Source organism: Oryctolagus cuniculus, chromosome 8, assembly GCF_051225735.1.
Source record: "Oryctolagus cuniculus isolate XC-2025 breed Fujian yellow rabbit chromosome 8, ASM5122573v1, whole genome shotgun sequence".
Classification (NCBI taxonomy): Eukaryota; Metazoa; Chordata; class Mammalia; order Lagomorpha; family Leporidae; genus Oryctolagus; species Oryctolagus cuniculus.
Genome location: NC_142874.1, coordinates 124,392,206 through 124,417,464, shown reverse-complemented (window position 1 = coordinate 124,417,464; position 25,259 = coordinate 124,392,206). Strand labels below are relative to the sequence as shown.

Here is a 25,259-nt window from a genome sequence, read left to right as displayed (position 1 = left end):
ACCCTCCAATGGCCGCCGCGGCTGGCACATTGCGCTGATCTGATGGCAGGAGCCAGGTACTTATCCTGGTCTCCCACGGGATGCAGGGCCCAAGCACTTGGGCCATCCTCCACTGCACTCCCTGGCCACAGCAGAGAGCTGGCCTGGAAGAGGGGCAACCAGGACAGAATCCGGCGCCCCGACCGGGACTAGAACCCGGTGTGCCGGCGCCACAAGGCGGAGGATTAGTCTAGTGAGCCGCGGCGCCGGCTATTTTGAAGTATTAACATGTCTCCAGTGGATGATGATTCAACCAGTTGGTGGACCAAGCCTGGGGTGGCAAAGTGCTAAGCTGTTTCCTGTAAATGAATGACAACTGAACACTCTTCAGTAAAGAGAAAGGTCTTTACTACTGGAAAAACAATTTCACCAATTTGAAGGAATGTGTGTAAATGAAGCATATAAGTGAAAGACTTGATGGAGAACACAAAGAGGAGCAGACTGATCCTGTCTTTTTCCTTGATTTATGTTGTTCCTTCCTGTTTGCCTGGCAAACAGTTCTAGAAAGTTCCATAGGCTTATGCAATTAACATCTTCTCCAAGATTATCCCCACGGCAACATTCCTAGCTTCTCTGGAATCCTGCAGCTCACTGTCTTACATTTAATCATACATTAGTTTATGTCATGTGCCAAATTTTACCTTTGTTACTTTTGCCTATAGAAGAAGTAGGTACATTCTTAAATATCTCATAGCAGCTGACACTACTGAGGTAGATCCTAAGTAAACATCATTCATTCTATATATATGCACATGAAAATTAAATTGGCACATGAGTTACCTAAATCCCTATGTTTATATCAGCTTAACTCACAATAGCTAAGAATCAATCCAGATGTCCGTGAACTGATGACTGGATAAAAAAAAAAAAAAAAAAAAAGATGGTATCTATACATGATGGAATACTCCTGAGTCGTAAAAGAAACAATGAAATCTTGTCTTTTGCAGCAAAATGGATGGAATTGGAGACTATTGTGCTTAGTGAAACAATCAGTCCCAAAAAAGACAAATACCATGTCTTCCCTGACTTGTGGTAACTATCTACAGAGTACAAAAGAAAATATAATGCATATCAGCCAAATTGACATTTTGAGATTTGATTATTGTTTATAGTCCTTGACTGTACTCGTTATTTTTTTGGGGGGGGGGGGGACAGGCATAATGATACTTCCCATCCTACTCTTTCTCCTTCCCTCACTTCCACCCTCCCTCTTCCTTTTCTTATTTTTCTTTTCAGTTTTACAATGACATACTTTCAATTTACTTTATAATCACAAGCTTAATCCTCCAATAAATAAAGAATTCAACAAGTAGTAAGTAGAAAAACCACTGTTCCTAAAGAGTATAGTTGGCTGGCGCCGCGGCTCACTAGGCTAATCCTATATGTTCCTTTATACGAAAACTTTTATGAAACTTATATGAAAACTTTATATGAAACTTTATATGAAACTTATATAACTTAAATAAAATATATATTTAAAAAGCTGCATATATGAAATACCTGAAATTTGTTTGCTTTATATAAATATTAAAATGTAAAAATTAGAATTTCACAAAGCTTATTAAAATTACAACTTAATTTATAATATTAAATATTAAAGAACATTTGGAAAATACTGAAAAGTAAATGGAAGCAAATAAAAAATAACATCTAGATGATTTCCTTCAAGTCTTTTCTCATGTATGTGTAGGGGATGTTCTTAAGGTCATTTTTTATGTAATCTTATATTTTCCTCTTCATATTGTATAAGTAAGTTATAAAAAATTAAGAATATTCAAAATTGGGAATGGCATTGTGGCATAGCAGGTTAAGCTGCCAGCTGGGATGACAGCATCTCATATAGGAACTGTTTCACTTCCCAGCTGCTCCACTTCCCATCCAGCTCCTCGCTAATGTGCCTAGGAAAGCAGCAGCAGATGACCTAAGTATCTGTGCCACTGCATCCACATGGGAGACCCAGATGGAGTTTCTGGCTCCTGGCTTACACCTAGTCCAGCTCTGGCCATTATGGCCATCTGGGGAATGAACCAGCAGATGGAAGATTTCTCTGTGTCACTCCTTGTCTCCCTGTAACTCTTTCAAATAAATAAATAAATATTTTTTAAAAAAGAATATTTAAAATTTCATCTCTGCACAAATGTGCAAATACACAGATGTGTGCATAACCATATGCATACACACACATAATAGCTGGCCTGTCAGCAGTGGGGTAGGATAAGCATCCTTGAATATTCTTTCCAGGTCTTGGCATTGGAACACCAATGTAGTCTAATGGATAAAACCATGGCCTGAGTTGGAATATATACTCTAAATGGCTAAGTGATACTGGGCACAGAATAGAGAACCCAGAAGTTAATGCATGCACATACAGCCAATTGGTTTTTTACAAAAGTGCTCAGACTTTATATTGAATTAAAAAATAGTCTCAACAAATGGTGCTGGCAAAACTAGATGTATAAATGCAGAAGAATGAAATTAGATCCATACCTCTCATCATATTCAAAAACCAATTCAAGATGGATCAAGGACCTGAATTTAAGATCTGAGACTATTAAGTTGCTGGAAGAAAATACAAGGTAAACACTCCAAGACATTGATGTAGGTGACAATTTTTTTGGATAAGAACCCTAAAGCACGGGCAACAAAATCAAAACAAAACAAATGGGATTATATCAAACTCAGAAGTTTCTGCACAGCAAAGGAAATAATCAACAGAGTGAAGAGACACCTAACAGAATGGTAAAAAATATTTGTGAGCTACCTATCCAACAAAAGATTAATATCCAGAATATATCAGTAACTTTAAAAACTCAACAACAACAACAAAAAACAGTCCAGCTAAGAAACAGGCAATGAGGAGCTGTGACACAACAGGTTAAGCCACAGCCTGCAGTGCCAGTATCCCATCCTGGCTGCTCTACTTCTGAACCCTGCTAATATGCCTTGGAAAGCAACAGAGGATGACCCAAGTGCTTGGGCCCCTGCACCCACATTTGGGGAATGAACCAGCAAATGGAAGATTTTCTCTCTCTCCACCCTCCCCCTTCTGACTTATAAATAAATACATATATAAGTAAATAAATAAATAAATCTTTTTTAAAAAAAAGAAATAGGTGAAGGACCACAACAGTTTTCAAAAGAAGAAATACAAATGGCCAGCAAATGTATGGAAAATGCTCAAGATCAATAGCTGTCAGGGAAATGAAAATCAAAACCACAATGCGACGTAACCTCACCCTTGTCAGAAGGCTAAAATTCAAAAGACAAAAACAAATGCTGGAGATGATGTGGACAAAAGGCAATACTTATATACTGTTGGTGGGAATGTAACGTCCAGCCACTGTGGAAAAGGGTATGGGGATTTCTTAAAGACTAGAAATAGACTTGCCAGATGATTCAGCAACCCCACCATGGGGTATATACCCAAAAGACATGAACACATTGTATCAAAGAGATACCTGCACCATCATGTTTATAGCAGCACTGTTCACAATCACCAAAATATGGAATCAACCAAGGTGTTCATCATCAGATCAATGGATAAAGAATATGTGGCATTTATACACAATGAGATATTATTCAGCTATTAAAAAGAATGAAATTTTGGCTGGCGCCGCGGCTCAACAGGCTAATCCTCCGCCTAGCGGCGCCAGTACACCAGGTTCTAGTCCCAGTCGGGACGCCGGATTCTGTCCCGGTTGCCCCTCTTCCAGGCCAGCTCTCTGCTGTGGCCAGGGAGTATAGTGGAGGATGGCCCAAGTACTTGGGCCCTGCACCCCATGGGAGACCAGGATAAGTACCTGGCTCCTGCCTTAGGATCAGCGCGGTGCGCTGGCCGCAGCACGCCGGCCACGGCAGCCATTGGAGGGTGAACCAACGGCAAAAGGAAGACCTTTCTCTGTCTCTCTCTCTCTCACTGTCCACTCTGCCTGTCAAAAAAAAAAAAATGAAATTCTACCATCTGCAGCAAAAATGGATGCAACTGGAGGATATCATATTGAGTAAAAAATCTGTACACAGAAAGACAAATATTACATGTTCTTCTCATGAATCTTCATAAACACAAACACCACAGTGAAAAATGCTTCTATTCTTTGTGGGAGTTTTCTGATTATTTCCTCAGGAGTTGCACCTCTGGGACATGGTCTGAAAACATGCATGGACAGGACAACATACAAATGTTATGAGATCATCGGCCCTGGAATCCGATTGTCATGGATCCAACAATCAGTTCTCCATACATTACCTGTAAAACTTTAAGCAGATTACTCCTCATTACATCTAAGTCTTCTCATTTGCAAAATGGAGGTAGTGCTTATTTCATAGGCTTCTTGAGAATTAGGTGAAACAAATGTTAAAAATGCATGTTCATTGTATTTTGTAATTCAACCACTAGGTGGAAGTGAAGGTTTATCATTCTAAAGCGTGCGTCCCAAGCAATTCTCAGTGTGTGAGAACTGCAATTTTCCCAGCTGCATCCCAGAACGACTTACTCAGCATCTCTGGGAAACGGCTCATGTACTCTAGAAAAGTTTTTATTCACTTATTTATTGAGAAGCAGAAAGAGTAAAGAGCTCCCAACTGCTGATTCACTCCCCCAAATGCATACAACATCCCACACTGGACTTATGTTGAATGCATTAAAATTTATAAAGCACTGAGTTTGATGCTTTGCACATAGTAAGTACTAAATTATACTTAACATTGTGGTGTTACAGTTAATGACCTTATGAAAGAAGGATGACCTTCAGGACTATAAATTAGCAGTCCTCTTCCAGCTAGCATTTAATGAGGCTGAAAAGGCTGGAATAGGGGTCTTTTATATAAGAATCTGCAATGTGGTAACAAAAAAATTTCCCACTGGGTCCACAGAGAAACTGAGGCAAAGATGGGTAGGGAGTGGAGAGGCCTCTCCTACACACAGTGGTTGTGAGTGAGCAGAGTGGAGAGGCCTCTTCAGCAGCAGTCTCCCTTCAACGCCAGCATCCCTATGGTCACCGGTTTGAGTCCCAGCTGCTCCACTGCCAATCCAACTCCCTGCTAATGGGCCTGGGAAAACAGTGGAAGACGGCCCAAGAGCCTGGGCCCCTGACACCCAGGTAGGAGACCTGGATGGAGTTCTTGGCTCCTGGATTCAAACTAGCCCAGCCCAACCCTCACCACTATAGCCATCTGGGGAGTGAACAAGTAGATGGAAAATCTCTCTCTCTCCCCCTTTCAAATAAATAAATAAATATTTAAAAATAATAAAATAAGGGGCCAACGCTATGGCTCACTTGGTTAATCCTCCACCTGCAGCGCCGGCATCCCATATGGGCGCCAGTTCTAGTCCCAGTTGCTCCTCTTCCAGTCCAGCTCTCTGCTGTGGCCCAGGAAGACAGTGGAGGATGGCCCAAGTGCTTGGGCATCTGCACCCGCATGGAAGACCAGGAAGAAGCACCTGGCTCCTGGCTTCGGATCGGCGCAGCGCTGGCCGAAGTGGTCATTTGGGGAGTGAACCAATGGAAGGAAGACCTTTCTCTCTGTCTCCCTCTCACACTGTCTATAACTCTACCTGTCAAATAATTAAAAAATAATAATAATAATAAAATAAAAAAGGAAACAGAATGTCTCTTCCAATCAATCTCCCATCACTTAAAATCCAGAGTCAACATTTACTTGCCATAGTGTCCCTAAATGTGTCAATTAGCCTTGGCATTCTGCCATAAAGGAGTTTTAAGTGCCATGAAGACTTCGCCTTTTAACTTTATGTGTGAAATGACAAAGCCACCACAATACAGACAGACATGAATGCAGTGATTAATGAAACTACATCATACTTACAAACTGTTCATCAATAACAAATTATATTTAACTTACAAAAATTTAACACAAGCAAACTATTTCACACAGATATATGCTTATAAATCTATTTAATTGTTCAACTGTGTTAGAGAATACATATGTTGGAATACATACTTAGATTTGGATATAACAGAGATGATTTCCAATAGGAATTTCTTACAGTAACATGATTATCAAAACAAAAATTGTCCATAAAAATACAAATCTGTATCATCTGCTGCTAAGTCTGCATATGAAGTCAAAATATCATTTTCAATTATGCATTTAATTACATCACTTTTGGTTAATTGGTTTCAAAAACATTAGTGATCTCATTTTAAATTATTTTTACAAGTAGCTCCAAAATATGTTTTGCAATAATTATTTTTCTCAGGAAGACAATTAATGGACCCACACATACATTTTCTCTACACAGTGAAAAGTTTTTAAAGAGAATAGCAGGGAACGGGCAAAGCTCTGGCTCTCCAAGGCAAAGGCAAATGCAAAAACAAAGAGAGGTGGGTGCAACATTTAACTATGCCTCCTGACTTTCACTTCTTGAGTTTCATTTTCTCCCTTTGTGTATTTTTTGAAATGCTAGAAACCATTTTCTGAAGGAGGCATACCCTTTCAGACAAACATGATGATTGACAGATTTTAATGCTTAAAAGTAGGAGCATGTGGTTCAGGAGTAATTACCTAATAAAGATAGCAATGGTATTAATTCAATTACCTTGGGGAGAGGGGGGTAGTTTTACAACACCTAAAAAAATAAATCTTGCTTTCAAATTCACTGGTAGTAAATTTATTAACTTTCTGGATCAAAATGGAGAGCATCTCAAGAGTTGTGGATTGTCAGCAATCCCTTGAGTTAGTCAGGATAGCAGGAATCCGGGGTCAAGGTTGCCTTAACCATTCTGGTCACACCCCTATGAGTAATTGGGACCAAAGTTGTGTAGCACTTGTTTCTGTCGTAAGTGTAACAGGTCTCAGAATAATCGTCATCGGGACAGATGTTGCTTTGGCTAGCAGTAAACACCTGATTGTCCAGCTCTATTTCCGTAGGATCACATTTTTTACAGCTGAAAGACAGAACAAGCACATTAGACAATCCCTAGCAAATGCTGTATCAACATCTGAGTGACTACACATTTTTTCTAGTCAATTAATTCTTGCAGCAAATGATGATTCCTTTCAAACCTAAACAGCTCTACAACACGGCATAGTTTGCGATATATTTCAACTGTCAGTATACAAAAACTAGTTGAAAGTAAGCAGTATAATATATGATATATGATTGCTTTATTTACATAATACAGTCAGTTCTACTGTGTTAAAATTTATTCCCAATTGTACACTTAAATAAGCAATAAACAAGAAAGGAAGACCTTTTTAATAAACTGTTTGATATCAAATTATATCATTTCCAAAGAAACATCTGCATGTTTATAAGCTAAAAACACTTACTGAACTATTAAAATAAATTGGCCCTTCCTTTATGAATGGCAGTAATTTCTTCTTTAGAATAAATTTACAGCTAATTTTAATCTGTGACAAAATTATACAAATTTGATAACTAATAATTAACATAAGAATAAATGTATTTGAAAGTTCAGATTATATTTGTAACTGTTTATATCTGAACATATCATCAAAAACCTTCTGACTAACAAGGTTAAAGTTACTGACTTCCACAACGGTATTTATATGAAGGAAAATCTCTTACAGGTTAGCCAAATTATACTTGAATTCGGTTCTCAATGGTGAGGTGGGATCAGAGATATTCTCCCTGGTGTTCAGAGGAACGCTAAAAATAAGAGGGAAAAAAAGGAGTAAAATGTAAACATTGTTATTTTTGGTAATAGGTATATTGCTAGAACAATACTATATTGCAATGGCACTAACCACTGCATTTATATACCATATAGTAATACCATTACTCAATTTTTACAATAATTTGCACTATTTTAAATATTTCCCATTTCAAATAAACCTCAAAGCTGCTCCTCTGTCAACTATCTTTGTTTACTTCACAAATCCCTGTTTTCTTTTAAAAATCACCTCAAGTTTTACCTCTGTGAGATTACCTTGATCCTCTTTCCACCCTTCAACAAATTTTTCTCTCTATGGTCTCATTAAATCTCACATATATGTATTGCAACAAATGCCATATCATAGTTGCTTATCTATAACTTGGATGCTTCTCTAGCTACATAAGTTCCTTGAGGCAAAATACATTTAGGTATTCTTTGTACCTGGCTAGATGTGTGGCATGTGGAATATATCCAATATTTGTGGGATGAATAGACATTTTATCTACATTTCAGAGATGCAAACCCTGTAAATCAGAGAGGCTATTGACCTACCCACAACAACTAAGTAGCAAAGCTGGAATTTTTTTCATGCTGATATCCCAAGGAAAATTAGATAATGGTTATCAGCTAATTCAAGTGATTCCCTTAACCTTTTGCATTTTTTTCATCTATGTCATTATCCCTTCTCATATGTATCCCTCCCTGACAAAAGAAACAAAGAAAGCCAGTGCTGCGGTGTAGAGTGTAAAGCCGCCACCTGCTGGGCCAGCATCCCATATGGGTGACAGTTCAAGTCCTGGCTGCTCCATTTCTGATCTAGCTCTCTGCTATGGCCTGGGAAAACAGTGGAAGATGACTCAAGTCCTTGGGCTCCTGCATCCACGTGGGAGACCTGGAAGAAGCTCCTGGCTCCTGGCTTCAGACTGGCACAACTCCTGTCATTGGGGCCATCTGGGGAGTAAACCAGCGATGGAAGACCTCCCCCACCCCCCGCCTCTCTGTAACTCTACCTTTCAAATAAATAAATAAATATTTAAAAAAAAAATAAATGGAATTATAAAAGAAACAGAAAAATTTGTGTTTCCTAACGCAATATTTAGCAATACCATTCACACATGTATCCAAGCCAAAAATCTAGATGTCAGCCCCTATTCTCCCTCCTTATGAGGCCTCTATCTAGTCAATCTCATAGTCCAGTTGATTCTCTTTCCTTGTATGTATGAAACCTATGCACTTGTCTCTTTTGTCTCTCTTCTCATTATGACTGCCTTGGCTCAGTATACCACACCATACCCCTCCAAGATCGCTCCAAGATCGCAGCAATACCCTCCTTTTGTCTTGATGCCTTGGCTTCATTATTGCCAAAATGGCCCTTCTAAAATGCAAACCTAATTTCTTTCTCTGGTTAAAACCGACAGCAACTCCCACAGATAATAGGGTGTCCTTAAGAGAGCACAGGAGGCACTTCATAATATGCTCCCAACTCAGTCTCATCTCTCACCACACCACCCTCTTCTGGCAGCTGTATACAACTGCTTAAGGAGTTCCACAAACTGGGGTCAGCGTTTGCTGCAGCAGTTAAGCCCCTACCTAGGACAGCCTCCTCCCCTATCCAGCGGGAGTTCCTGGATTTGACTCACAGCTTTGCTTCTGAATCCAATTCCTTACTAATGTGTGCCCTGGGAAGCAGAAGGTGATGGCGCAAGTATTTGGATCCCTGACACCCACAGAGAAGACCTGGATTGAGTTCCTGGTTCCCAGCTTCGGCCTGGACTGGCACAGACCCAGTTATTGTGGGCATTTTGAGAAATGAACCAGTGGACTGGAGATCTCTCTCAGCTGCTCAAATAAATGAAATAAATAATTTTAAAAAGGAAATTCTATAAACTGACCATGCTTTTATCATTGCCAAGTGGCTTTTATCATGGCAATGATAAAAGCATGGTCAGTTTGTAGAAACTACTTAGTGCGTAAACTACTTAGTGTGCCTGACACTAAGCTAAGTATGTTACATGAAGATCTCACCTATTCCAAACACATCCTTCCTGCCTCCCATCCCATTATCACACTCCTTCCCCCCAATACTAACTCTGTCCCAGGATTGAACTCAGTGCCCTTCCTCAGTGCCCCTATAACATCTATGCCTTCTTTTATCATACAATTTACTGTATTTGATTGCCTTTTTAAAAATGTTTATTTATTTGAGAGGCAGAATGACAGAGACAGACAGATCTACCCACTGGTTCACACCTAACATGCCTGCATTAGACAGGGCGTGGGCAGACCAAAGCCAGGAGCCCAGAACTCCACCAAGATCTCCCACCTGCGTGGCAAGGACTCAAGTACTTGGGCCATCACCTGCTGCCTCCCAGGATGGATATTAGTAGAAAGCTGGGTTGGAAGTGGAGTAGCTGGTACTCAAATCAGACATTCTGATCTGGAATATAGATGTACCGAGCAGCAATTTAACCCACAATGCCATAACACTTGCCTATGGTTGCCTTTTTAATTGTGTAAAATTTCCTCTTAGATAGTAAACTCTGTGTTTAATATAAACTGTTGTATTTCCCAGCCTAGTACAAACCCTTAATATTTGGCATTTGCTAGACAAATACTTATTGAATGAATTAATGAATAAATGTGCCTACTCCTTATTAGGTTGTAACAGCTTTAGTAAGAGGCTTTAAATAATGAGAAAGGCAAGGGAATAGACATTTATGAGGGTCTACTATAAGATGAACACTATTCTTTTATGAATTCCTATATTTAGTCACCCTCACAACCCTATAAATTATATGTGTACATATTCATACATAGATGATTCTCTCTTTCTTATAATTTAGGAATCAGGGTCAATTTACTGAAGTACTTCCCCAAAGTCACATCATTTTAGTAAGTGATGGAGTTGGCAATGATGCCACAGTGACACAGCAATGTTAATGTACTTTGAGAAATGAGATCAAGAAAGATTAATTTACATCAGGCAAAGTGGCCTGAAGTAACAGAACTATCAGTAAACAATACAAAACAGTTTTTAAAAATGTCATAAAAGAAGAAGATGAGTTAAGCATCATGGAGGGCTGTTTTTAAAACTCTCCACCTAAGAGTGGGCAATTGGCTCAGGGTTAGTTAAGTTTGCTTGGGATGTCTGCAGGACACATTGGAGAGCCTGGTTCCAGTCCTGGATACTCTGCTTCCAATCCAGTTTCCTGCTAATGCGCACTAGGTGGGAAGTGACAGATGATGGCTCAGGTACTTGGATGTCTGACACACACATGGGACACCCAGACTGATCTCAGGGCTCCTGGCTTTGGCCTGGCCCAGCCCAGCTGTTGCAGGCAGTTGAGGAGTGAACCAAGGGATAGAAGATTTCTCTCACGCTCTCTCTCTCTCCATCTCTTTCTCTCTGCCTTTCAAATATATCAAATAAAATAAAAATGAATAAATTCAAAACTTCTTAAAATTTCCCCCTAGAGATATTCACATTAGTTAGACATTCTTCTTCAACATGGCTTAATTGCCAGTGTCATGAATGCACCCCTTCCAAACCTGCTTCTCTAATTGTCCTGTCCCTAACAGGGAGCTTGTAGGGCAAGGCCTTAGAAGGAGTGATAGCTAAACTAAGACAAACAGATTGGAGAGAAGAGAATCAGGCTGAGAGAGCCAGAAGAAAGAGTTCCTTAGAGGAACCCATAGTTGTAAATATAAGAAAGGAATAAAGCACCACAGGATTGCTGGATGTTTAAAAATAAAGGAAATGTGGCAATGGATCATCTTGAGAATTATGCTAAGCTTTGTAGGTTAGGCCAAAGATTTGTAACATAACCTAAGAACAAGGTTGGTGAAGTCATCAAAAGGATTTTAAGCAGGATAATGACATAATAACTGGCACATAGATTAGGTGAACAAACAATAGCAAATATTTTTGAATATGTGTCAGAAACTACACAAACCATAAAAGGAATAGCTAAGCTCCATTTTTTATAATAACCCTACAAAATGGCAACTATCTTCCCCTTGTTTAAAGATAATAAAGTTGTGGTGGCATTGTGGTGCAGCAGGTTGAGCTGCCAACTTGGGATGCTCATACCCTGTATTGGAATGTCAGTTTGGGTCCTGGCTACTCTATGCTTCCCATCCTGAGTCCTGCTAATGTACCTAGGACCCAGTAGACAGCGACATGGGAGAACAGATGGGATTTCTGGTTCCTGGTCCAGTTCAGTTAATTCAGGCATTTGGGGAGTGAACTTGCAGATGGAAGTCTCTCTCTCTCTCTCTCTCTCTCTCTCTCTCTCTCACTCTTACTCTGCCTTTCATGAAAGCATGAAATGAATAAATAAATCTTTTTGAAAAAGATGATGAAGTTTACAGTGAATAAGGAACTTGCATATAAGAGCTATTTGGTGACCCAGTCTGAATTTGAAACACAATTCTTAAACACATTAAACTTTTTCCCATCGACTGAATAAGATTAAATTCTATGTTCTCTTTTTATAAGAGGTATTTGATTGAGGAGAAACTCTTAAGGAAGGAGTAGTTCACAAGGAAATCTTATTACTGATTGGACTACATAGAAATGTCATGTCACAAATATTATTAGTAGTCTTGCCATTGAGTAAGAGCTACAAAGCATATAACTGCACTGCTCACTCATACATGGAAAATGAAATGAATAGCTGAAGTCCATTTTACAAGTGAAGATTGAGTCTATTAGTCAGTTTGATCACTCCGCCTAGTCTTCATGCAGATATTTAAGTGAAGGGTAAAATACTCAGTAGTCCACAAATGATACAAAAGGAGGCTTTTGTGTTATCTGAAGTTTCAGTTTTAACTGACCAATGGCAATTATAGCTCTAATTCAAATAGGAGCAACTCTATAGAAGCAGAGCAAGTGGATGACCACATCACAACCTTTGGTTGTAACTTGATCTAGCTGTTTTAATTGCCTGCAATCCTTTGATCCTGCCCTTAACTTCTACAAAATCACCTCAAGCTCACTAATAATGTTGAATCTCATGTAAGATGCTGTATATCCAAATGGAGAGTAAAGACATTCAAACAATGCTTAACGTTGGAAAGTAGCTCTGCTTACAACGGGAAACAGAAAGCATAAGATGCCACATACATAATTCTGATGTTTCTCTCCACAATGTCCTCACTGGGGTTGTCGGGATCACGGATGATCCTGGAAGTGATGCGGACACACTGGCATTTGTTGTCAACAAGAACAGTGCTTTCGTCTTCACCTTGGGATTGAGGGTAAAATATATTAAGAAGAAGAGAAAACAACAGTATATTTATATAATCATATTGAATTAATTTATCTTTCTTGCCTGCAGAAAAAAAGATAAGTTTTATTGTTGATCAGTCTCACTTTTTCCCATGTATTTTCTTTATAATCTATAATAACTAAGTGGAGTCTCACATCATAGTGAACGATATCCCAGTGTGCTCTAAAAGGAATTTTCTCTTTTCCTGGGACCAGTCTATGAGAAAGAATCTGGTCTGGGAGGATTCTTATTTTCAGATAATGCTTCTAATAGAGGCAAAGTTTTCTGAATGACGTGGCCTTATACATCAGTGGCAAATGCCAAAGTGAGTGAGAAAACACAAATCTAAACTGGATGTCTCCCAGACCAAAGGAATTCATTAAAAAATGAACAAGAATTAGCATTAGCCTTTATAAACCCAATTTGAAATGTCACATCCTTCTTAACCTTTTATTTGTACTTAAAATGTGTGTGGGGGCTGGCGCTGTGGCACAGCTGGTAAAGCTACCACCTGCAGTGCCAGCATCCCATATGGGTGCTGGTTCGAGTCCTAGCTGCTCCACTTCCAATCCAGCTCTCTGCTATGGCCTGGGAAAGCAATGGAAGATGGCCCACGTCCTTGGGCCCCTGCACCCAGGTAGGGGACCCAGAAGAAGCTCCTGGCTCCTGGCTGCAGATTGGCATAGCACCAGCTGTTGCAGCCAGTTGGGGAGTGAACCAGCAAATGGAAGACCTCTCTCTTTGCCTCTCCTTTCTCTCTGTGTAACTCAGACTTTCAAATAAAATAAATAAATCTTTGAAAAAAAAAGTTAATTGTCAGAATTGTTAATGAAAAATGTGTGTGTAATGCTTTAATTGCATTACAGCTAAGAACAGGCATATTTATCCCCAAGATAAACTTATTTTGTAGGATTTTTAAATATTCTCCACCACAACTTTCCTAATTATATTCTTTTTTCTTCTCAACAATCAAATTACCATGGTACAATGATTCGATCGAGTTGAAAAAGGCTATATTAATAATAGTGCTTTTAAGAATTATTTTAAAAGGTAGACTACATTCAGAGTACTGGAAATTTGTAAAAGCAATTTAGAGAATACTGTGTGGTATAAGCTCAACTTAATAGGAATAAATGAACTAATACACAGGTGCCATTTAAGCTTTCATTTTTGAGTATCAACATTTATTGTCCAGATTCGGTGAATGTAAAATGAATAAACCAAGAAAAGTTCTTATTTTCTGAATCTGGAGCAGTGAACAGGTTACCTATTAAGCTTTATTCATTAGTGCAAATAAAATAATAATTTTATTAAATATAAATTTATTCCTATAATTTGAGCTGACCTTTAAACATTCCTTCCATTAAGCTTCAATTAAAAAATATTTGGGGCCCGGCGCTGTGGCACAGTGAGTTAACGCCCTGGCCTGAGGCATGAGAATCCCATGTGGGCGGCCGGTTCGAGACCCGGCTGCTCCACTTCCCATCCAGCTCTCTGCTATGGCCTGGGAAAGCAGTAGAAGATGGCCCCTGCACCCAGGTGAGAGACCTGGAAGAAGCTCCTAGCTCCTAGCTCCTAGCTTCGGATCGGCTCAGCTCTGGCCACTGCGGCCAACTGCGGAGTGAACCAGCAGATGGAAGACTTCTCTCTCTCTGCCTCTCCTTTCTCTGTGTAACTCTGACTTTCAAATAAATAAAATAAATCTTTTAAAAAAACATTTGGTACACAAATTCAATTTCAAGTTAAATGACCAGGATAGATACCATCATAACTGAAAGTCTAATTCCTCCAGAGATGATGCCCAGAGCAGAGAGGACCTCCTCATTGTAGTATTGCAGTCTTTATGATAACAGCCATTACAATGACATTTTAAAACCAGTCTTGCTATACTTATAATTGTCTGAAGTACTTTATAATGTACTTTATTATTCATAGTTCTTAATAAATCTCCAGACACGAGTCTATATAGTATTAGAGAAGAAACGTTATGGAGACATTCAAGGTAATGATAGGACTCTTATTAACATTCTAAAAAGAACAAATGATTCTAATGATATCTCCTTCCCTGCTTCTGAATCCATGAGCCATCAATTTTCCTCAATAAAATGTTCACTAATATATGACCAAAAATATAGATTGAGTCAAGTAAGTGACTTAAATACTTAGTATAAGATAGAAAATGTTACAGTCTATTATGGAATATAATTTATTTCTTTACCAGAAACTTAGAGACTATCAGTGCTGTTTTTATATAAGAATATCAAGCTGGGGTTGGAGCTGTGGCATAGAGGGAAAAGCTGGCACCTGCAGTGCTGGCATCTCATATGGGCGCTGGTTTGAGTCCTGGCTGCCTCATTTCAGATCCAGCTCTCTGCCATGGCCTGGAAAGCAGTAGAAGATGGCCCAAGGCCTTGGGCCCCTGCACCCACATGGGAGACCTGGAAGAAGCTCCTGGCTCTTGGCTTTGGATGGGCCCAGCTCTGACCATTGCAGCCATTTGAGGAGCAAACCAGTGAATGGAAGACCTCTCTCTCTTTCGCTGCCTCTGCCTCTGTAACTCTGACTTTCAAATAAATAAATATTTTTTAAAAAATAAAAGGATATCAGGAAGCCTAATATATGTACTAAAAATGTACAAATAGTTTGAATTTGCCAAGACACTTTTAAAATTCTCTCTCACTGATAGGTACTGTATCTTACTTTATTCCAGGAATAGCTGAGACAAAGTATGTGCTCAATAAATGTGTTATATTTAATTCAGTTTTCAAAAATAAGAAAATAGGCTTAACATTACAATGCATTACAATGCATGCTAAATATGACCACAATAAGTTTATTAAAAAGACAATTCCCTTATGCCCACAGAATAGGACAGTAATTAAGAAGTTTGGGCTACAGGGTCAGATCACCTAGGTTCTATCTACCACTTGCTGTTTTGTAACTTTAGCTAAGTTATTTCACCTCTCTTAAGTCTCAACTGTCTCAACTATATGTTGGAAACAATAATAGAACCTATCCTCATTTGATCATTATAAGCATTAACAGGAATACTATAGATTAAGCAGTGTAATAACAGAATATAATATTCAATAAATGATAGCTGTTTTATATATTACTATATTTTTTGCAGATATTTTTATAGGCAAATGGACATGTTTCTAAATATATATAATTTATATATCTATATACATAAATATATTATATATGGTTTATTACTGTTTTATATTGCTTTATATATTTTAAAATATTAGAAAGCTATTATTCTTAATGTTTAGTATTAAAATATATGCAATGATTATTTTTATATTTTCTTAAAGTTTTACTTATTTTGAAAGGCAGAAAGAGAGGCAGAAAGAGGCAGGCAGAGATTTCCCATCTGCTAGTATACTTCCCAACTGCCCATAACAACTGGGACTGGGCCAGCAAAATCCTGGAGCTAGGAACTCCATCCAGGTCTCCCACATGGGTGGCAGGGATCCAACTACTTGAGCCATCACCTGCTTCCTCGCAGGGTGCCCATAAAATGATTATTCTTAATTATATTTCTACTATGCTCTTTCCTGAAATAAGAATAGGCTCAATAAGAGAAACAATCCAAATTATATCACTTTTAAGTCATGTGCCCTTTTATATGAAAATCATTTAATACTATAGTTCTATTTTCAGAATATATTCTAGTTTCTACAGTTGTTGAGCAAGTCAATAAACAAAACAAAGAACATCAGCCAGCAAGTTCTAGGCAACCTGTATACCATTAAACATTATTAAAGGGCCATCATAAATCTGTGGGCTCTGATCCAAGAAAGTTGTTAGGTCTGATGGCAGCGTCTCTGGGGAAATAAAACCCCAATGTATCATATATTGTATTTACAGTAATTATTACTTCATTTCTCTAGAACACTAATTAAAGAGACTCAAGGGAAATATTACTGATTTTTAAGTCAATATGGACATTGACAAAAATATGGCTAGTCACCCACAAATAACTATTTTTTATTCTGTAAGTTGTAATAGGAAGAGAAAGAAAGAATAAAAAGAATCTCTTTGAGTCTTGTCTGTGTCCAGTTCACAATTCACACAAAGTGCAAAGCATGTTACAAAATAGTGGCTGGCTAACTGGTCAACCAAAGCATGCCCATAAATCTTAAAATCAGAAAAATAGATCTTTGCTGTATTTACCCTTTTTCTGGGTTCTTCTTCTAAATACTACATACCTGTGACAAGAACAGCCTGAACAAAAATGGCCAGGATGCCCCAGAGAAGCAAATGGCTCTTCATCTTGACTTCCTTCTTTTGAAAAGCTGTAGCCAGAAAGTCGGGGTTAAGGTGTGTGATCGCTAAGGAGTGTGCAAATGATGGTGCTTCCGCTTTCTTAAAATAACACTCCTGGCAACTAACAAACTAAAAACAATCACAACTGCGGTTGAAGTCTGAACTTTAAAGGCTGCACTGGAAAGAAATGTATGATTCACATTTAAGTTGTTCTTCTAAGGCAGCCCCTCTCCCCTAACCCCACCCTCCAGAAAAACTACCATGATCTGATGCAATCACTTCTATTTTACATTTATGTTATAGAAATGTGTAAACTAGAAGACCAATAGTCATTTCACATCAAAAGTCCATTCAAGATGTTTAAATAGGGGTTCTTAGCTCTACTACTTAGATATATTCACATTGGACTTCCAACCAAATATCTGACATTTGTTGTGCCGAGAACAATGATTGCTGGGAATGGAAGGGAAGTAATGAAGTAAGGGAAGAAATGAAAGCACTGTAAGGTCCTAACTGAATCTATGTCAATTTTTACTAGTAATATTTAATTAACCAAACTAGTGGATTTAAATTTATAATGTATACTCTACTTTCAGCTATTTTATAAGCTCAAATATGGAGTTGGAATTAGAAACTGGTGGATACTAGATAAATCGATTGCCATGTTCTCATTTGATAAAAGGCAGACCTTATATTTTCTCATCTAGTAACACCTTTCAGAATTGTAAACCCATGAGATTTGTATTTGAGATGTCACAATAGAAAACTGAATCACTACAGAATTTTGTGTAACTTTTTTAGCTTATTTTTTAAAAATATAAATAAAAAACCTTAAGCTTTTAGACAGAGCACTCCTACCCCTTACCCACAACCAAACATGCTGGAACTTCTAGTCTCCTAGGGAGGGTTGGTTCCATGAATATGCTGGTTATATTTATATGCAACAGCACCAAATCTGATTGACTTTTTTGTCCTCAGCTCTAGTTTTTCAAACACTTCATATAGCATAAAGTAGGAAATGGCAGAATGAAAGAGATATTAAAAGCTAGTATGTAATTGTATTCCTCTAAAGAACATGTATTGAGGGGTAAAGTCATGGCTTGGGATACCTGCATCCCATATCAGAGTGCCAGCTTGAATCCTGGCACCTCTGCTTCAGATCCCACTTCTTGCTAATGCATCCTGGGAGGCAGCAGATGATGGCTCAAGCACTTTAGTCCCTGTCACCCACATCAGAGATCCACATGGAGTTGCAGGCTTCTTGCTTCAGCCTGGCCTAGCCCTGGTTATTGCAGAAATTTGGAGAGTGAATGAGCAAATGAAAGATCTTTCTCTCTATCTCTCTCCCTCTCTCCCTCCCTCCTTCCCTCTGCCACTCTACATTTCAAAAATAGATAGATAGATAGATAGATAGATAGATAGATAGAAAGAAGGGAGTAGGTTCAGCAGTGCTGTGGCAGAGCAGATAAAGTCACTGCTTGCAGTGCCGGCATCCCATATGGACACCAGTTCAAGTCTTAGTTCCTCCACTCCAATCCAGCTCTCTGCTGTGACTGGGAAAACAGTAGAGAATGGCCCAAGTCCTTAGGCCCTTGAATCCACGTGGGAGACCCAGAGGAAGCTCCTAGCTCCTTGCTTCAGATCAGCCCAGCTCCAGCCATTGCAGCCATTTGGGCAGTGAACCAGCAGATGCAAGACCTATCTCTCCCTCTCTGCCTCTGCCTCTCTGTAACTCTGCATTTCAAATAAATAAATAAATCTAAGGAAGGAAGAAAAGAAGAAAGGAAGGGAGGGATGGAGGGAAGGAAAGAGGGAGGGAGGGAAGGAAGAAAGATAGATAGGGGCCAGTGTTGGGGTGCAGCAGGTCAAGCTGCCACTTGTGACACTCCATCCCATATTTGAGCCCCAGCTACTCTGCTTCTGATTCAGCTTCCTGCTAATGTGCCTGAGAAGACACCAGAAGATGGCCCAAGTGCTTTGGACCCTGCCACCCATGAGGAAGACTTGGATGGACTTCTCAGCTCCTGGCTTAAGCCTGCCCTTGACCTGCTTGGCTATTGTGGCTATTTGGGAAGGAACCAGCAGATAGAAGATATCTCTGCCCCCATCCCTTTATCTCTATGTGTCATTCTGCCTTCCAAATAAATAAATGAATAAACTTTATTTTTAAAAAAAGTATGATTCAAATTCCAATAAGAACAAAGTGCCAGGTACTAGAATATGGAATATTATTATACTGCCAAAGTTTATTCTCATTTTCATTGCTACTATCTATATATGACTTAGACACTACTGGATTTAAGAAAAATACCTTAGAGTCACATGAACAATTTTGTCTATTAGAAAAAAGAAACAGATCTGAAAGCACATTATTTTAGTTTGTGGGCAGGGTGTCAAAACAAATATAAACCGCTTGAAATATTGCTTACACCTAACTGTAGTTTCTGATTTATTCTACCATTCCAGAACCAAGAAAAGGAGTAGTTAAAAGCTAGCTGGGTACTTTTTTAAGTCATTATTTCCTTGAAAATAAACCTAAAGCTGAACTGCCTTCTTAAGACAAACTGGTAAGTCCTTGGGAACTAATTAAAGCTTTCCTAAAAGCTTCTTTTTTTATAAAATTAAAGACTATTTAACAAATAATTACCAACCTAAACAAAAATTCTATATTTGGTGTTTTTTCTTTCAATCTTGCAGTTTTGTGTTTCTGTTTTGTAAACTATGTCTCTAAAAGATATTAATTTAATAAAAATAAGATGTGACACTTTTTTCACCAGAAGAGAGTCACCTGCACACAATATAGGATCAGGACCAGTGTCTGAACTTTGTCTAGGATTATCAACCTAGAATCATTTAAAGGATTGGTTAAAATACAGACTTCCTAGCTATATTCACAGAGAATTCTACAGTCTTGCAATATATATTTTCAAAAAGCATCCCAGGACATTTGGCACAGCAAATGCCTGCATCCCAATTAGAAGGGCCTGGGTTCACATTCTGACTCCACTTCCAAGTCCAGCTTCCTGTTAAAGCATATTCTAGGAGGCAGCAGATGATGGCTCAAGTACATGAGTCCCTTGCCACCCACATGGGAGACCAGATGAAGTTCCTAGCTCCTAGCTTCGGCCTAGACCAGAAATAGTTGTTGCAGCCATTTGAGGAGTGAACCAGGTGATGGAAGATCTCTTGTATGTCTGTCTCTCCACCTTTCATCAATCATCTGGTTCACTCTCCGAATGACTGCAACACAAAGCTGGGCTAGGTCAAAGAGGGGAGCATCCTGGGAGATGTTAGCCTTCTGTAAATAATGATGTTCATGATAAGAGACTTTTCACCTTTCCTTTTAACTTTGGGAGAACAAAAAGTAGGGAATTTTTCCTCTCCCCAAAGTCAGTGAGACAGAGAGCTTCAAGAACATTACTCAAAGAGATCAGGGATTCTTTTTTTTTTTTTTTTTTAATCTTTTATTTAATGAATATAAATTTCCAAAGTACGACTCATGGGTTACAATGGCTTCCCCCCCATACAGTCCCTCCCACCCACAACCCTCCCCTTTCCCACTCCCTCTCCCCTTCCATTCACATCAAGATTCATTTTCGATTATCTTAATATACAGAAGATCAGCTTAGTATACCTTAAGTAAGTATTTCAACAGTTTGCTCCCACACAGAAACATAAAGTGAAAAATAATAGATGATTTTTTTTAAATGATGATGAAATCAAATCAGACCTATTGTCATGTTTAATCCCAGTGAGAGTCAAGTTGGGAATTGATAATTTCTTTCTTTTTTTTTTTTTTTTTTTTTTTTACAGAAGATCAGTTTAGTGTACATTAAGTAAAGATTTCAGGGATTCTTAAAGCAGGAGAAATTGAAAAGCAACACAGCAATTATGCTGTTAAGCTAAGAAAAAAGACCCCTGACCCTGACTGGCTGGGTTTATCTGCCAATCCTACCATTCTCCAGCTATGTGATAATGGACAAACTTTGGACAAATCACTTAATCTATTAGAATTCCCCTCCCTGTCAAATGGGGAAAAATAACAAAACATGCTTCATGGGATTCCTGTGAGAGTTAATGTGTAGTATTTCGTGTGAAGAAGTTAGCTGGCACTGAGGTGCAGTGGGTTAAGCCACTGCCTGCAATGCTGGCACCCCATAGGGACACTGGTTGCAGTCCCAGCTGCTCCACTTCCAATCCAGCTGTCTACTAATGGTCTGAGAAACCAGCAGAAGACGGCCCAAGTGCTTGGGTCCCTGTACCACTATGTGAGACCCGGATGAAGCTCCTGGCTCCTGGCTTCATCCTGGCCTAGCCCTGGTCATTGCAGGCATTTGGGGAGTAAACCAGTGGTTAGAAGATCTCTCGCTGTGTATCTCTCCTGTAACTCTACTTTCCAAATAAAAAAGTAAACTTTAAAAAAAAGCACTAGTTATTATCATCACCAGCAGCAGCAGCATTGTATCTTTAGCTCCTTGCTGAGTTGCAGAAAATGCATACCCAACCTGCAGCCCCCAAATGCAGTGCAGCTTGAGGAAAGTGTTCCTGGAAGAGTCTGACATGTCCCCTGGGGTTTCAGGTATGCAGAAACCTGGAAGTTGACAGGTGCTCACACTATACAAAGTATGATGTCTATTTTACCACTAAAACAGGGTATTTTTGCTTTTTTACTCATGAAACTTCTTATTCATTAAAGTATCAAGCCTTTTTTTTACTGCAATATAAATTTAAAATGTTATCTCCAAAAGTAAAAGAAATAAAGAGAGAAGGAAGGACAGGAAGGAGAGAGGTGGAGGGAGGGGGCAGGAAGAGAATATCATTGTGTTCTCAGAATTTTATCTACAAAGCACACTGAATCTGTGAAAAACTAATTTAAAATTAAAAATTTTTAAATTTTAACAAAGAAAAACAAGAAAATATTCCGTTTTTCTAACAGGGTAAGTGAAGAGAAAAGACACTGGGAAAAAGTGCTATCATTATTTGTAGTAGCATAAAGTTGGAATCAATCTTAGGGTACATAAACATTGGATATAAAAATTGTGCCGTATCCATTAATCAACAATAAAAATGAATGAATTTTTGATACACCATGACTTACTCTCAAAATAACTATTCTGAGGGAAAGTACTAAGACACAAATATTAAAAAGAGGGGCCAGCGCTGTGGCATAGAGGGTAAAGCCACCACCTGCAGTGCCACCATCCCATATACGCACCTGTTCAAGTATAAGCTGCTCCATTTCTGATTCAGCTTTCTGCTATGGCCTGGGAAAACAGCAGAAGATGGCCCAAATCCTTGTACCTTTGTACCTGTATGGGAGACCCAGAGAAGCTCTTGGCTCCTGGCTTTGGATCAGCTCAGCACCAGCCATTGTAGCCATTTAAGGAGTGAACCAGCAGATAGAAGACTTCTCTCTCTCTCTCTCTCACCTCTGCCTCTTTGTAACTCTGCTTTTCAAATAAAATTTTAAAATCTTTTTAAAAATATTAAAAATAGAATACTTACTGTATGATTCCATATATATTATGATTCTATATATATATACATATAAATATATATTAACCCCCCTGGAAAATGGAAGCAAATCTATGGTGACAGAAAGATCAGTGGTTGCCTGGGAAGCTGGGGACAGGGAGTGAGGAAGGGAAAGATAAATAAAAGGCCTGAAGAAACCTTTGGGAATGGTAGATATGCTCATGATCTTGATGACAATGAACTCACTGTATGCTAAAATGTGTTAAATTGTAGTTAACTTCATATCAATAAAGCTGTTATAAAGGGCACATCTTCAGAATTCAGATTTAAGTAGTATATCAGGTTTTCCTTGAATGCCCTTTATTAAGCTTAAGTAAGTTCTCTCTTCTATTTCCAGAATGTTGAGATTGGTGGGGCTGGTGTTGTGTCCCAGGAGGTTGAGCCATCCCAGCCTCCACTGTTCCACTTCCTATCCAACTCCCTATTAGTGCACCTTGGAAAGCAGAGCAGAATGGCCTAAGTGCTTGGGCACCTGCCACCCAAGTAGGAGACCAGGATGGAGTTCCAGACTCTTGGCTTCAGCCTGGCCCAGCCCTGGCCATTGGGGACATTTGGGGAGTGAACAAGCAGATGAAAGATCTCTTTCTCTCTCTCTCTGTCTCCCTCTCCTTCCCAACTCCAGTAGTCCTGCCTTTCAAATAAATAAAAGACATCATAAGAAATGTGTCGCTCCCCGTCTTCGTGGAGGAACGACACAGGACCCTGCGCTGTTCTTTCATCTGCTCGGCCCTCCCCGGGTTTGCTGCTGGTTCTTCCCGGGTTGGCTGCCGACCCTTCCACCTCCGTGGAAGGGTGGTTCCCCCTGGCCACTTTTCCCCACTTCCGCGGGGGAGCGGCACACCGCCGGCCGGCTCTCTCGGGGGCTGCACAGGTGTTCCCCTTAGATGTTCCCCTTAGATGTTCCTGGTGCATGCCGTCTCTCTCCTCCTTTATAGTCCTCCTCCACCAATCCTAACTCGGCTGCCCACACGCCGAGTACGCTGCTCTCCTCCAATCAGGAGCAGGATCAGCTCCTGGAGGTCATCACTCAAGTTGGCAAGAGGCAGCTGCGTAGAAGCTGTTTTCTCCTCTCCCAGCGCCATATTGTGGGAGAGCAGATGCATAGAATAAGTCTTAATTCCAGTAACTCAGTCCAGTCCGGGTTGCTCCCCACAGAAATGGATATTGGTTTTCTTCGGTGCTTCTTCTCTATTGAGATGCCCAGATGGTTTTCCTTTTCTTTTTTTTTTTTTTTTTTAAGTTTGTTGGTCTAGTGAATTACATTTTTTTGTTACTGCTGTTTTTTGCTTTAATTTTAATCCACTGTATAACCACTGGCTTAATTTACCACTAATTCACCCCAGTGGTGTTGCAGGTTAAGCCACCATCTGCAGTGCCAGCATCCCATATGGGCACCAGTTCAATTCCTGGCTGCTCTGCTTCAGATCCTGCTCCTTGCTAATGGCCCAGGAAAGCAGTGGAAGATGGCCCAAGTACTTGGGCCCCTGCATCAACATGGAAGACCTGAAGAAGTTCTTGGCTCCTGGCTTTGGTCTGGCCCAGCTACAGCCGTTGCAGTCATTTGGGGAGTGAACCAGCAAATGGAAGGTCTTTCTCTCTGTAACTCTGCCTTTCAAATAAAACAAATAAATCTTAAAAAAAAAAAAAGTAGGAAGACCCACAGAAGTATAAACAAGGGCTAAAAACAATAATCATGTCACATTTCTATACTTTTGTTGTATACTATATTAATTGTCACATACCAGAGAAAACATGATAGTTGTCTCTGATACTGGCTTATTTCACTAAGCATAATGACTTCCAGTTGCATGTACTTTGTTGCAAAAGACAGGAATTCCTTCTTTTTCATGACTGAATAGTATTCCATAGTGTTATATACCACATTTTCTTTACCAGTCATCAGTTGTTAGACATCTGGGTTGATTCCGTATCTTTGCTATAGTGAATCAAGCTTCAATAAACATGGGAGTACAGATAACTCTTTCATTTTTAGTTATCCTTTAAAAGACCTATTTATTTATTTGAAAGGCAGAGTTACAGACAGAGGGAGAAACACAGAGTGAGAGAGAGAGATCTTCCATCCACTGGTTCACTCTCCAAATGGCTACAATAACCAGGACTGGGCCAGGCCGAAGCCAAGAGCTAGGAGCTTCATCTGGGTCTCCCATGTGAGTACAAGGGCTCAAGGACTTGAGCCATTTTCCATTGCTTCCTTAGGCCATTAGCAGGGGGCTGGATCAGAAGTGGAATCTATATGGGATACCAGTCCCAACTCTTTCAATTTTAAATATTAAACTAACCTCATCTTCCTAAGACAAACCCTGCTTAATCATGTAATATCATTTTTATAAACTGCTAGATTATCCTTACTAGGATTTCGCTTAGAATTTCTGCTTCTATCCTCCAGAGAGTTATTGGTTGGAAGCACTCTTTCCGTGTAATGTCTTTGCCTGGTTTCATTATTATGGTTATGCTGGCCCAAGAGAACAAGTTGAGAAGTTATTTC

General features: G+C 39.3%; 1 protein-coding gene across 1 annotated transcript; it reads right to left on the bottom strand.

The window, feature by feature from the left end:
- Nucleotides 1-5,934: 5,934 nt before the first annotated feature.
- JCHAIN (joining chain of multimeric IgA and IgM) lies at nucleotides 5,935-17,241 on the bottom strand. Its single transcript, XM_008267769.5, has 4 exons — nucleotides 17,161-17,241; nucleotides 12,802-12,922; nucleotides 7,589-7,669; nucleotides 5,935-6,944 (listed from the first exon to the last, which is right to left on the bottom strand). Exons 1-4 carry the CDS (start codon nucleotides 17,222-17,224, stop codon nucleotides 6,734-6,736), a joined length of 477 nt encoding a protein of 158 aa, XP_008265991.3. The 5' UTR covers nucleotides 17,225-17,241; the 3' UTR covers nucleotides 5,935-6,733.
- Between the last annotated feature and the right edge of the window lie 8,018 nt (nucleotides 17,242-25,259).

Bases quoted from the DNA above. Each gene is read 5' to 3' on its own strand.
- JCHAIN (XM_008267769.5), bottom strand. From the start codon at position 17,224: ATGAAGAGCCATTTGCTTCTCTGGGGCATCCTGGCCATTTTTGTTCAG. The intron at 12,923-17,160 runs GTATGTAGTATT...CTCAATCCCAAG, and splicing joins TCAGGCTGTTCTTGTCACAG to GTGAAGACGAAAGCACTGTT. The intron at 6,945-7,588 runs GTAAGAGATTTT...TCTGTCTTTCAG, and splicing joins AAGTATAATTTGGCTAACCT to CTGTAAAAAATGTGATCCTA.